At 55.9% G+C, this 11,778-nt stretch overlaps 1 protein-coding gene across 2 annotated transcripts in view; it reads left to right on the plus strand.

Annotated features, from left to right (window-relative positions):
- Nucleotides 1-11,766, plus strand: part of NME7 (NME/NM23 family member 7) — a 196,976-nt gene extending 185,210 nt beyond the window's left edge. The window contains exons 12-14 of one of the 2 annotated variants that reach the window (XM_073221542.1): nt 6,723-6,894; nt 7,164-7,221; nt 11,549-11,766. In XM_073221542.1, the coding sequence (XP_073077643.1) occupies nt 6,723-6,894; nt 7,164-7,221; nt 11,549-11,582 (264 nt within the window). In that variant the 3' untranslated portion in view covers nt 11,583-11,766. Of the gene's footprint in view, nt 1-6,722; nt 6,895-7,163; nt 7,222-11,548 lie in introns of those variants that run through there. The other variant, XM_073221545.1, reaches the window with a different exon arrangement.
- The last annotated feature ends 12 nt before the right edge of the window (nt 11,767-11,778 follow it).

Raw genomic sequence — 11,778 nt, forward strand, 5'->3', positions numbered from 1 at the left:
ATGATGAGAATTCAGATTTTGAGTTGATTTTGTGATGGATGGAGGCTTTTGAGGACTTTAGATTGGGTGGATGACCTTTGAGTGGGACAGGCATGGATCTCTGGGAGCCAGAGGGCAAGCGGTGGTCGGAGAAGGATGACCCCTCAAGGATGCCCACATCCTGGTCCCCAGAACTAGTCAATACATTACCTCACATGCAGAAAGGACGTGGCGGAGGTGATTAAGGATCTTGTGATGGGGGCGTCATCCTGGATTCTCCCAGGGGACCCCATGTAATCACAAGGCTCGTTGTAGGTGAAAGAGAGGGGCTGGGTAACGTCATGGCGACTCCACGTGAGGAAACCTTGCGCGGGCATTGCTGGCTCTGAAGACGGGAGGGGCCCACCAGCCGAGGAGGGCGGGAGCCCTGAGGAGCTGGACAAGGCGAGGACATCTGCCCCGGCGGGGCCTCCGTAAAGTAACACGGCCTCGACACGCTTCCACCGTAGCCCAGCGAGACCCGTCTGGGGCTTCTGACCTCCAGAACTGTAGGGCCATAAGTTTGCATTGTTTCAAGCCTCTAAGCTTATGACCAGCTGGCTCAGTGGCATAGGAAACTAATACCAGCCCACGCCCTGGGCTTTCACTTTTGATCCCTGTTTTCTTGGGTTTCGGCTTGTCCACGTGGCTCCTCTTCGTATCTCCTGTTGCCCTGCTGGTACTTTGCATTCCTCTGCTGAAGCTCTCAATTTCTTGATTTGTTTCAAACGTGTTCACAATGGCTTGTTGAAGCATTTTTATGATGGGCTGCATTAAAACCTTTGTAAACTAAATCTTGAATGTGTTTTTATATTCGGTGTGAGATCTTACGGGAGCGGGGCATAGGTGCCCTTTTACCAGCAGCTGGGCATTTTGGATGGCGTTGTGAATATCCGGACGCCCCTGAAGCCTGCTGTTCTTCCTGGCCTCTCCTGACACCGTCTGGCAGGGGAGCTGGAGCAGCCACCTCGTCCCTTTCAGGCAGAGGTTGAAGGCCACGTTCACCCCATGGCCTCCACTGACCCTCAAGTGTCAAGGAAGCAGCTCGTCAGTCCTCGTGGGGATGCCGCTCGGGTGCCGAGGGTGGGAAGCTCCCTGGTGGGAGCGGCGGGCGCACCTCGCTGCTGCCCGATAGCCGCCCGTGTTGGGGGAGGTGAGGTTGCCAGCTGGTCACAGTGGACAGAAGTCCTGGCTCTCTGCTAGGCCGTCTCTGACCCCACCTGGTGTGGGTTAGCGCCCCTTGTTAGAGCTTCACAGTGGTGGGCGCTGAGGTCCCCCACTCGGCTGCGCTCTCTGGGTGAGAGTGGGACCACAGGGCCTGCTCGGGAAGTTCGGCCAGAGTAGAGCGACCACAGTCCTGTTGGCTCCTGTCCTGCTAGGCCGCCTTTTTTTTTTTTGCCCTTTGGTACAGAGAGTGGAGTTTTCTTGGGGTTTTTCTGTCTGCATTTGCTGGCATTTCTGGGTCGAAGGCTTCTTTAGTTTCAAGTCTGGGATATGTGAGTAGAAAATGACACCCATGGGATTCACCGCCGTGCGGCCCTGCAGGTCCTGGGTCCCCCTCCCATCTGCTGTCTCCTCCTCACCTTCTGCCTTCTGTCTGTTTGGTGTATAATGCCAGGGTTGCTAGTTGTACTTAGTGGGAGGAATAGAGAAAAAATTCACTCCGTCTTTCTGGAGGTGAAATCTCTCTTCATTGTTTAACATTGGTAACTAGTTCAAAATAAAATCAACATATTTTGGGAAAGGGTGTCACAGAGAAGCGATCCACAGACCCGGTTTGGCCCAGGGCTGTCAGTGTGTGATTTCTGTGCGAACAGAAAGGAACTAGAGGACTAGAAGGATTCTCCTCTGTGTGCGGGGGTGCCTGTGACAGTAAGGTGAGGCGGGAGAAGAGGGGGGATGCTAGACACACAGCTTTGGAGCTTGGGGACCCACGAGGCCATGAAACCCAGACCACAGCGGGTCCCTGGAGAGAGGCCCTGGCTTCTGAGATCGCCTCTCAGTATCTGCAGGTCCTTGCACTGAGGTTTGCTAAAGGTACTGCTCTGGGTTTTTTTTTCTTTAGTTGCTGCTTAAAAGAAGAATGTTTTTCTGATTATAAAATCAATGCCATTTCATGTTGGAAAATTAGGAAAACTCAGACAAGGAGAAAGAAGGAAATAATACCCCTCTAAATCATTTACCCAGAGACCACTGTTAATACGTTGGTGTGTTTCCATCCAGTCTTTTTTCTGTCCGTCCATCTATATAAACAGAACTGTGGTTCTTCCTTTCAAATGCTTTTAGCTACTCTCCCCACTTGCCACTGAATAATGTGGACACCACAATCTTTGATAACTCTGTCGTGTTCAATTATTTGAAACTTAGCAACAGTTCCCCTTCTGTTGAACGTTTCATTGTTTAAAACTTCTTGCTATTAAAAATAGCGCTGTGATGACAATGTTTCACCACACATCTTCTTAATTCCTAAAAGTAGAAACACTTGGGCAAAGGGTATTGAAGGCCTGATTTATATCATCAACTTGTTCTCCAGAAAGGTTACCAATTTACATTCCCACCTCCAGGGAAATTCTTGCTTCACTACAGTCTTGCAGGCACTGGATGTTGTTTTAAAAATCATTGCAATTTGAAGGCAAAAAGGTCTCTTGTCATTGAATTTACACTTATTACCAATAGTGTTAAACATCTCTTTTTTTGTCTGTAACATTTTTCCTGACAGCTGCTTTGTTATTTGCCAAGTTCTTTTTCTGTTGTGATATTCTTCTTAATGGTTTGTCTTTCAGGTGTGTCATGGGCTATTTTTCTAGTTTTATTGCTTTGTCATGTTGTTATGATAATGACAGAGCGGTTGACAGTTTCAAATCTGCTATTTTTTTAATTTTGATTCCTTCCAAGCTTTTGTGCCCACAAGGTCTTTCTCCACAGGTTGCATTTATCTGCTGCTGCATAACAAATGCCCCCAAAAGTTCATGGCTTAAACCACAACCATCTTCTTCCACAGTGTTTTAAGCCAGGGATCTGGGCAGGTCAGCGGGGGAGTTTTCTGTCCCAGCTGATGCCGACAGAGGTCATTCAGTGCTCAACCGCTGGCCGGGTTAGGAGAGCCCAAGATGGCATCACCCACCTGTGTGGAGCCTTGTGGCACGGCTGGGGGGCCGGGCTGAGCAGGGACTGTCCTCTGCTGCTTCCATGTGGTCCATCCCGCACGGCAGCCTCGGGGCAGCTGGAATTCCTACATGGCAGCTCAGGGACCCCAAGTGAGTGTCCAGCCAGCACAGCAGAGGCTGAAGCCCTCATGCCCTGGCCGTGAGCGCCAACGGCTCCATCAGTCAGAGTGGCCCCAAGCTGCCCGACTGAAGCCTGCTTCGTGGGAGACACGTCGCAGAATGTGGGGCCATGCTCTGAACCGCCACGCTTCCCCGGGGCAAGTTCAATGTGCCCGTACGTGTTCTTCTAGCTGCTGGTTCTTCTTGTTCTTTCCTTTTATAAACATAAATCCTAACGCATCTAGAAAATGTACTTGTGCAGATTTACAGTGAGGCCCAAATTCGAATGCCTCCCTCATAAATGATTTCATGATGACCTTTGCTGCTGGCCGACTTCTACAGTCACGAGCGTGGCCTGCCTGAGTATTCTGTCAGTCGGGAGGAAACTTCCCTTCACCCTTGTCCTGGCTTCTCTAGTGCCTTCCCCGAGGGAGGTTTGGGGCTCCTGGTCAAGTCGGGCTTTTTGGTCTGCAGCCACCAGTCACGTGGGTGATGCTGGGCCGGCCAACAGGTCCCTGGAGGGTCTCTCCCGGCTGGAGGGGCTCCTGGTTCCGAGAGGCTTTTCAGTCCTGGCTCCTGGGGCGCGACTAGGGTGGCTTTGCTGGGACTCCAAGTGCTGCATGCGGGGAGACTGCCTCTGGGATGCAGCGGCCCACCCGCTCCTAGCAGAGAAGCTCTCGCCCCCCTGTTCCTGGCGCCCCGCTCGGCTGAGCCGGGAGGGGGGCTCCCAGCCGCAGCTCCAGCCCAGGCTTCCTTCCGCAGGCTCCCTGGGCCCTGGTGCTTCCTCTCGAGGCCCTCCTTCCTCCTCTAGTGCCCAGAGCTAAGCCGGGCCGAGGTCCCTGCGCCCACTCCTCCGCCGGGCCTCCGTTTGGTACCAGCTCCCGCCTAGGGCCACCACTGCCATGTCCTCACCTGCCTGACACGCGGCGAGCTGTCCACCTCCTTTAATTCCACGTAGCAGCATGGCGAGCCAGCTGCCAGTGTTCCCACTTGAGGGACAAGTGGCTGGTGGCCATGTCGTTAGTAAGTAGGGATCAGGAATTTTAACCTGGTCGTCTGGTTAATTTTTAAGCGCCTGTGCGGTGCTCCCCTCTTCTTCACCCTAGTCCCCAGGTCCTGACTGAGGACCAGCACCCCCACCCTCCTCCCTGGAGGAGGGCCACGCGCAGCACTGGGCCACAGGCAAGGACACCTGTTGAGGACACACGATCCTGTCGGACAGGAACACCTGAAACTCAGTCCTCCCGGGAGCTTACCTCATCTGCCCACTTCCTGCCAAGCCTTCCCGACAGGTGGGGGCCTCGTGCTCTGGGACGAGGCCCAGCTCAGACGACCACATGCCGCAAAGGCCTGGCTCTTTCCTCGGGTTTTCGGGCTGACCTAACTCTACTGCCCCGTCATTCACTTCTTTGCCAGGCTCTTCCGAGGAAACAGCTTCTGTGGCCCAAACCCCGAACACACCGCGGCCTCTCTGGGAAGCAGAGTCAGAACCCGGCCCCCCCCTGGAGAGGGGCAGAGTCATGCACCCTGGCCCCCCCTGGAGGGGGGCAGAGTCATGCACCCTGGCCCGAGTCAGGGATGAGATTGCATGGCAGGAGTGGTGCTGGGTGTTTACTGCTGAGGAATCTGAGTGTCGGCACCCCTTCATCGTGGGCAGAGGGCTCAGCAGCCGGGCGGCTGCTGGGGGGAGGAAGGACTCGGGGAGGACTTGTGGGGCGGCTGCTGGCAGAGGCTCCTGAGGTCACACCCTTTGCTCCCTCCTGGCCCTTCCCTGAACACCAAGAGGAGCCCTGAGCTTCGCGCACACGGTCCAGGCAGCTCCCAGAGGCGTGCACAGGAGCTGGGCCAGCCTGAGGCCGTGACGTGGATGATGAGTGATGAGCGAGACGGCAGCTTGACTGTCAGAGGTCCTGCTTAATAAAAAGCCTCGTGTGGAGAATTTACAGTTACGTCTTCAGGATCAAACAGTTTCTTGACCTACTTCTTTGCGTAAAGTACTACTATTTTTCCCACAAAGACTAGATGATTTCAAGCCTTTCCAAAAGAACCTTTACAGAACCCCAGCAGAGACTCCTGTAAAGTTGTAAATTATATTTCTGGTCCATGCAAAAAAGGACTGTATTCTCCAGAGGGAGGAATCTGTCAGTCTGCAGCAGGGACGGAAACTGAAGCCAAACATCACCATTTCAGTCCTGGCCTTGGTCTGGAATCGGGCTGTGTGCGCCATTAAACCTCGTGGCTTGGTGCTACAAGACAGTTTTATTTTTGTTGGTGAGCCGACCTCAATCTTCTGCACAAGGGAGGTGCCCGTGGGGCCCTACTGCCCTTGCAGCCCCCATGGATAGTGGCGGTGACCAGGTGCCACGTTTGGGAGGGCTTCATCTCCTCACCCAGAGTAAGCAGGCTCCCTGTCTTATGATAGCTTGACTTCCTCAGGCATGAATTCGGGATAATTTTACTTGTTCCCTTCCTGGAGAGGTGGAGAGGCCGCCTTCCCCGCTGCAGACCCTCCCTGCTGACTGCCCGGAGCCCCTCCCCTCTGCCGGCCCTGCTGTCAGACCCTGACTTGGCTGCACTCCTCTGAGGGGCCGGGTCCCTTCAGGAAGCTCACCCACCTCCAGAGGGGCACCCCGGGTTGGTCTAGCCAGTCATGGTGGCTTCGCCTTGCTGGTGATCATCCGAGTGTGGACAGAAGGCGTGGCTCCAGCCGCTGAGACACGGGGTTGGGGGGCCTGATGGAGGCACAGATGGGGGCACCCCCTTCCTCATCTCTGAGGATCACTGATGGCCTGGGAGGCCAACCTATGGCTGATCTTGGGGCTGTGCGGGGAGCTGCAGCATAGCTGAAGTAGGGCCGTGATGTTTCTGCCGAAGCAGTGACCCATGTCGAGCTGTCCCACCTCCAGACTTCACGTGACACAAAGTAATAAATGTCCTTATTGATAAGCCACGTGTGGTCGGGTGCTGTCCTTTGCTGTTCCGAGCACCTCACTCGGCTTTTGTTGGGAAAGGGGAAGTCGGTGTTGGCTGGGGAAGTCAAGGCAATAAGCTCCTTCCCCTCCCACGTGTGATGAGAAAGGAGCCGCGTCTGACTGGCTGTTGCGCTGGCCCGGCTTCCCAGGAAGCTTCTCTCCTGATGCTGCTCACAGGGCTGGTTCTGGTGGGAGACTGTTCCTCAGGGTGAGTCGTTTCAAAAGGAGGACGCATTCAACAGGCAGCAGGCAGAGATTTCTCTCCCATCCTCCGGAGGCAGAACTCGTGGCTGACACCTTTCTGCACGTCCAGTCTGCAGGTAGCCACCCCCAGCCTCAGCTTGCCTGTCAGCCGGTCTCTGACGGTCTGAAGAGCTCCCACTCCAAAACCGTGGTATCCCTGGGGTGTAAATGCAGGCGTGGCAGCGGCTCTCACCCTGACCCCATGTGATGCTCTTGTTATCAGGAGGAAGAAATGCAGCGGTTCGGGCCTGCGAAGTGGCGTCGAGCCCCTGCTGTGAGCCCGAGTCGCGGGGCACACCAAGGTCAGCGCGTGCCCTGTGCTTCCAGGAGACCGCAGCTCGGCTGGGGCCACATGATCTGCACGCTGGGCATCAGAGCGCCACGGGGCACAGCCGGTGAGCGGTGCTGGGAATACGCGCTGGGGGTGCCGTTCATTCCACGCAGGTTCTGCTCAGCGTGTCAGGCACTGAATCAGTCCCCCGGGACACAGGACTGAGTGTGATCCCTCTCTTCTAGGAGCTAAGTGTGAAAAAGTAATACAGTGATGTCAGTCACATGGCCCAACATCTTCTGAGCACCGATCACCATTGAACACTTCGATGTGCTCACTTATTAGTGAATTTGGCTCTGTGATGGAGATACTAATATTATCCTCATTTTACAGATGGGGAGGCGAGGCATCCGGAGCCTGTTTCCCAAGATCCCAGAGCTCGTGTGACAGGGTGAGAGATTCAGGAAGAATCCGACGCTTTCTCAATCCTGCCTGTGATAGACCCAGATAGGGAGAGCAGGGATCTTCAGGCAGAGGAGATACGGTAATAAACGGATTGCTGGTCCCCTGTGGGCCAGCGGGCAGATGAGGTCGCCTGTGCAGTCCCCGTGGGCTGCTGGGGGCATGGGGCCCCGGGGGTGTCGCCTGACGCCACCGGGAGCGGAACACGGGGTGAGAGCCCAGTCCGAGCAGCTGCTTTCTGCCGCCCACTGGCCCTGAGCTGAGGTTTGCTGAGGACTTTCGGTTCTGGGACACCGGCAGTTCGAATCCTATGGAGAATTACAGGTGAACTGGGGGCAAATCTCCCTGCTTTTGTGATCTAGTCACGGCCGGGACAGGGGCCCATGAGTGACAGGGGCTGCTTGGCTTCCGGGCTCAGCCTCCCAGGGACCTGCAGGTGACCTGAGAGTGAGGAGAGGGCAGGTCCTGCTCTGCAGAGACTTGACCCTCTTCATCCCTTCTGCAAGGCAGATCCTAGGTCGTCTTTGAAAAACAGCATAACCCACCAGCAGTCTCACCTGGGGGTGGCTGCATTATTATGATTTATAGTAAGAAATATATATTTGGTCTTCATCCCCTTTCCTGGCACAGAACTCCCCAAACCATTGAAAATCCAGTCTTATCATTTACAAAACGGTAAGAGTGGCACAAGTGAAGAGAGAATCTGTTACTCACGTAAGATCCTTTCATGACACCTGGGCCGGTCAGCGAGGTGCATTCTGGGAAGGCCCTAGTGTGCACCATGGGAGCTTGTGGCCAGGAGAGGCAGCCTTGCGACTGGTGGCTTGGAAGTCGTAGCCCCGGGACCTCCGCAGGGAGGACGGGGCCGGAGACCGGCGCCAGCACCAGTGCCCCGCGCGGGAGTTGGTCAAGCCTGAGTCACAGAGCCTCCACAGGACCCCTCTGGACAGGATGCAGCGGGTGTCCAGGGGCCAGGAGGGTGGCCCGGCCCTGACTCCACGGGGACAGAAGCACCCGTAGGGACCTGGTGGACTTCCCCCTCGGTGTCTCTCTGGGCAGCTCGCTGTTGGTGTCCTTTGTAGTGAGTCTGTAACACTCAACAGCTGTCCTGAGTTCTGCTGGCATTCTAGCAAATTACTGAACCTGCGGCTGTGGGGTCGGGGGCTCCTGGGAACCTCCGGTTTTAGCTGGTCTGTCAGACACAGGTGACAACCTAGGACTTGAGACCGGCATTGGAAGTGGTTGCATAGCCCTTAACCCGTGGGATCCGGTGCTGCCCCTAGGCAGATGGCATCAGAATTGAGTTACTGCTGGGACCCCCGCTGGTAGTAGAGAATGACTTGGTGGGGGACCCCCGCCAGCCCACCTACAGAGAATTCTGAGTAGGGAAGGAGGCGGTCTTTCCTCTCAGTGACATGTGACCTACCTTTGACAGGGGTCACTCGTGGTCACCTAGTAAGCTATGGGCAGCTGGAAAATGGGTAGTTTCTCTCATTGTGAGGTTGTATTTCTGCCCCAGGAGCTGAGCTCTCTGTCCACCACTCCCAACCTGCATTCTGTTCATTTTTCTTCCTGCCATTAACTCCCCCGCCACTGCGCCCGCCAAATGGGCTTATCTCTATCCCTAGATGTTTCTACAGTCTTCTGATTGCAAGAGAAAGCTCTTCAGCATTTTCATGATCCAGGAAGGAGGTCATATTTAAAGCAGGACCCGCGGGTCACGGAGTCAGTCCTGGAAAAATCTAGGGCAGGGGAGACAGTTTGCCTTGAGACACTGGGGCAGAAAGAGGTTTCCGTGTTCAGGAGGCCATGTATGATCAGTGCTACGGCAGGAGTGCTGAGGGGAAGGGGAGAAGGGGGAATGAGGTCGGAGAAGCAGGCAGAGCCCTGGGGAGCATCTGGGATTTCACCTAAGCGCAGCAGGGAGTCACCAAGCGACATGTAGCGGTTGCTCCCATCCCTTCTCGGAAAGCCCGTAACAGCACTTCCAAGGGGAAGGCCGAGGAGGCCTGAGCGGGAGCAGTGGGGCGAGTGTTTAGTTTGCTCCGAAGCCTCTGGGTTTTGGGGAGAACTGCACCTGTTACAAACCAGGCTATGTCAAGTACCAGGTGTCCGGCTGCAGGACTAGCATTGCTCAAATGATGAAATGGCCTTCAGAGGAGAACTTGAACAGAAAATGTTTTAAAAGGAAGTCCTGATTGGAATAATTGTGAAATCTGCAGATGTGACTCACCTCCCACTGACTTCCTCTGGAGGTACAGGGTCAAAGCAGATACATATCTGTGGAGCATTTGCCCCACTCTCAGCACTGCTGAGACAAGCGGTGGTGCCTGCAGAAACTCGTAGGTGAGCCCTGTCCTCATGAACGTCAAGTGGTATTAGAGAAGGGGTGGCCGAAAGAGCCCCCCAGGACAGCTCCATAATGGTCAGCCAGGGTGTGTACAACCCCCGTGTGGGGTTTCTGCTGACATACTGTGTGCAGAACTCAAAGTGGCGAAGGGACGGGATTGGGAGGGGTGGCTGGTGGGGCCCAGGTGAGGCTCGGCCGAGCAAACAGGCGCAGAGGGGTGCTGGATGGCTGGGATGGTCCTCCCGTGCCGTTAACGCCTCACAGCTCGGCCCCCGGCACCTGGAGCAGAGCAGCCCAAGTGGCCTGTCCCTGCATCCTGTGCTTTTCCCATCGGCTGTGGTTATTCTTGTGCCAACACTGGGGGCCTTGGTGGCCAGGCTGTTTCCCAAACTCTCAGTTTTCTTACAGGGGTGGGCACCTGCCTGCACTGTCACACTGTCCCTTTGAATGCCACTATGGATCAAGAAGAACAAGTGGCACGAAGCCTGTGCAGAGAAAACCGGGTGCTCAGGCCGAGATGCCCGAGGTGGGAGCTGGGACGTCAGAATGCAGGCTGGGTCTGCAGCCACAAGGAAGACATTAGATCTTATTCTGTTCAGAGGAGCAGGTCGGACCTGAGGGACTCCAGCCAGTGATGTCCCACACCAACTAGTTGACCCTACTGCCCGGGAAGCAGGGGCCCTGGCCCCTCCTGGTGCAGTGCCAGTTTGTCCAACGAAATGGGGCCTGTCAGAGACCCCACTGTTAGACCCTGTTAGAGGTCCTGAGGATGGCCTTGCCTTTAGTCAAAGGAAAGTTCAGTGGTGTGTTCCAGGAAGTGGCTGTCCCACGCATTCTTTCCTGGTAGCAGTGGGTAATACTGGAGTCTGGACGCAGGCTTGATGGACCGGGAGAAGGTCCCTTTCATTCCCCTCAGACTTGGGCCCTCATTCCGTGGGTGTGTGTCAGCTGGTTTGACGTGCCTGGACAGTCACAGATGCAGGCCTTACACCCGTCGGAGGCGGCACAGCCGTCACACGGCACAGGCTGGTCGCCTCAAGTGCCCCTTAGCTCAGCACCGGCAGACCGCCTCCCCCTCCCCAGGGCTCAGGCCTGGGGGCCAAGCACTCAGGTGTGTTTCCCACCCTCCCCTGCGGCGGGCGGGAGTGCCATCCAGAAGAGGGCGCACACACTAGGTCTCTTCCTCCGTCATCGGCAGACCTGCAGGCTGCCCCTGCCGTGTGACAGGGCCCTGACGCCCCACGCCCCACGGCGCCCTCATCCAGGGGGCTGAGAGTCTTCCAGATCCCTCCTTACCTGCAGTGCTGACCAATCTTGTGCAAATCAGACCAAAGAGGAGCTTGGGAAAATGTGTCGTGCTCTGCAAAACCTGAGAAAGGACTTTCAGGGCAGCCACCCCTGGAGGGCACAGCTGGACCGGAAGGCTTGGCTAAACCCCTGGTGGCCTCTGATGGGCTTTCTGATGGGCCCTATTTTACTGGACCAGGAGGGGCAAGGGCCTCTGTGAGAAACAGGTGGACAACATACGGGGCGCCCTCTGGCCCCTGCCACTTGCTCTCTGACCTCAGCAAGCCCTCCACCGTCTGCTCCTCCTTCTGCTCGTCTGTGTCATGAGGTGTCTCACATCCAGGAGTGTGGATGGTCAGTGGGACCCGGCTGGCACGTACTATGCCTCTGGCTGGCCTCCCAAGCATAGGTGCGTGTGTCACAGACACTCCCTAGGGAGACAGGCCCGCCCGCGGCCCGCTGGGTGGGAGAGGTCAGGCTTCTGCTCGCTGCGGCTTGTTCCTCTCTTTCAGGTTGACGAGACCTTCCCAGCTTGGAGAGCAGTCGCGTGGAGTTGCCGATGAAGTGTTGCATAAATTATTTGATTAAAAGCAGAGTGTAATAAAGCCCCTTCATCTCAGGCATGGAAAACCACTTGACATTTATTTGTCCCGAGTCAATCATCCCACTTTCCCCACAGGGCCATCTGGGATGGTGGATGCGGGAAGGTGTAGAGCTGAGCAGCTCAGCATGTCGGTCGCCCCCTGCTGACCCCAGCCTCTCGCTGCCTGGCTGACAGACCCGTGATTCGGCTCAGGTGCTGATGGCCACGCTCTGGGGGAAGACAGGCCCCTCCCCAGCTCCTGCAGGTAGGCGAATCTGGATTAGATAATTGGATCACAGCAATTCCATTCCTACTGCCTGTAAAAT

This window comes from Manis javanica, chromosome 14 (assembly GCF_040802235.1).
Source record: "Manis javanica isolate MJ-LG chromosome 14, MJ_LKY, whole genome shotgun sequence".
In the NCBI taxonomy this organism is placed as follows: domain Eukaryota; kingdom Metazoa; phylum Chordata; class Mammalia; order Pholidota; family Manidae; genus Manis; species Manis javanica.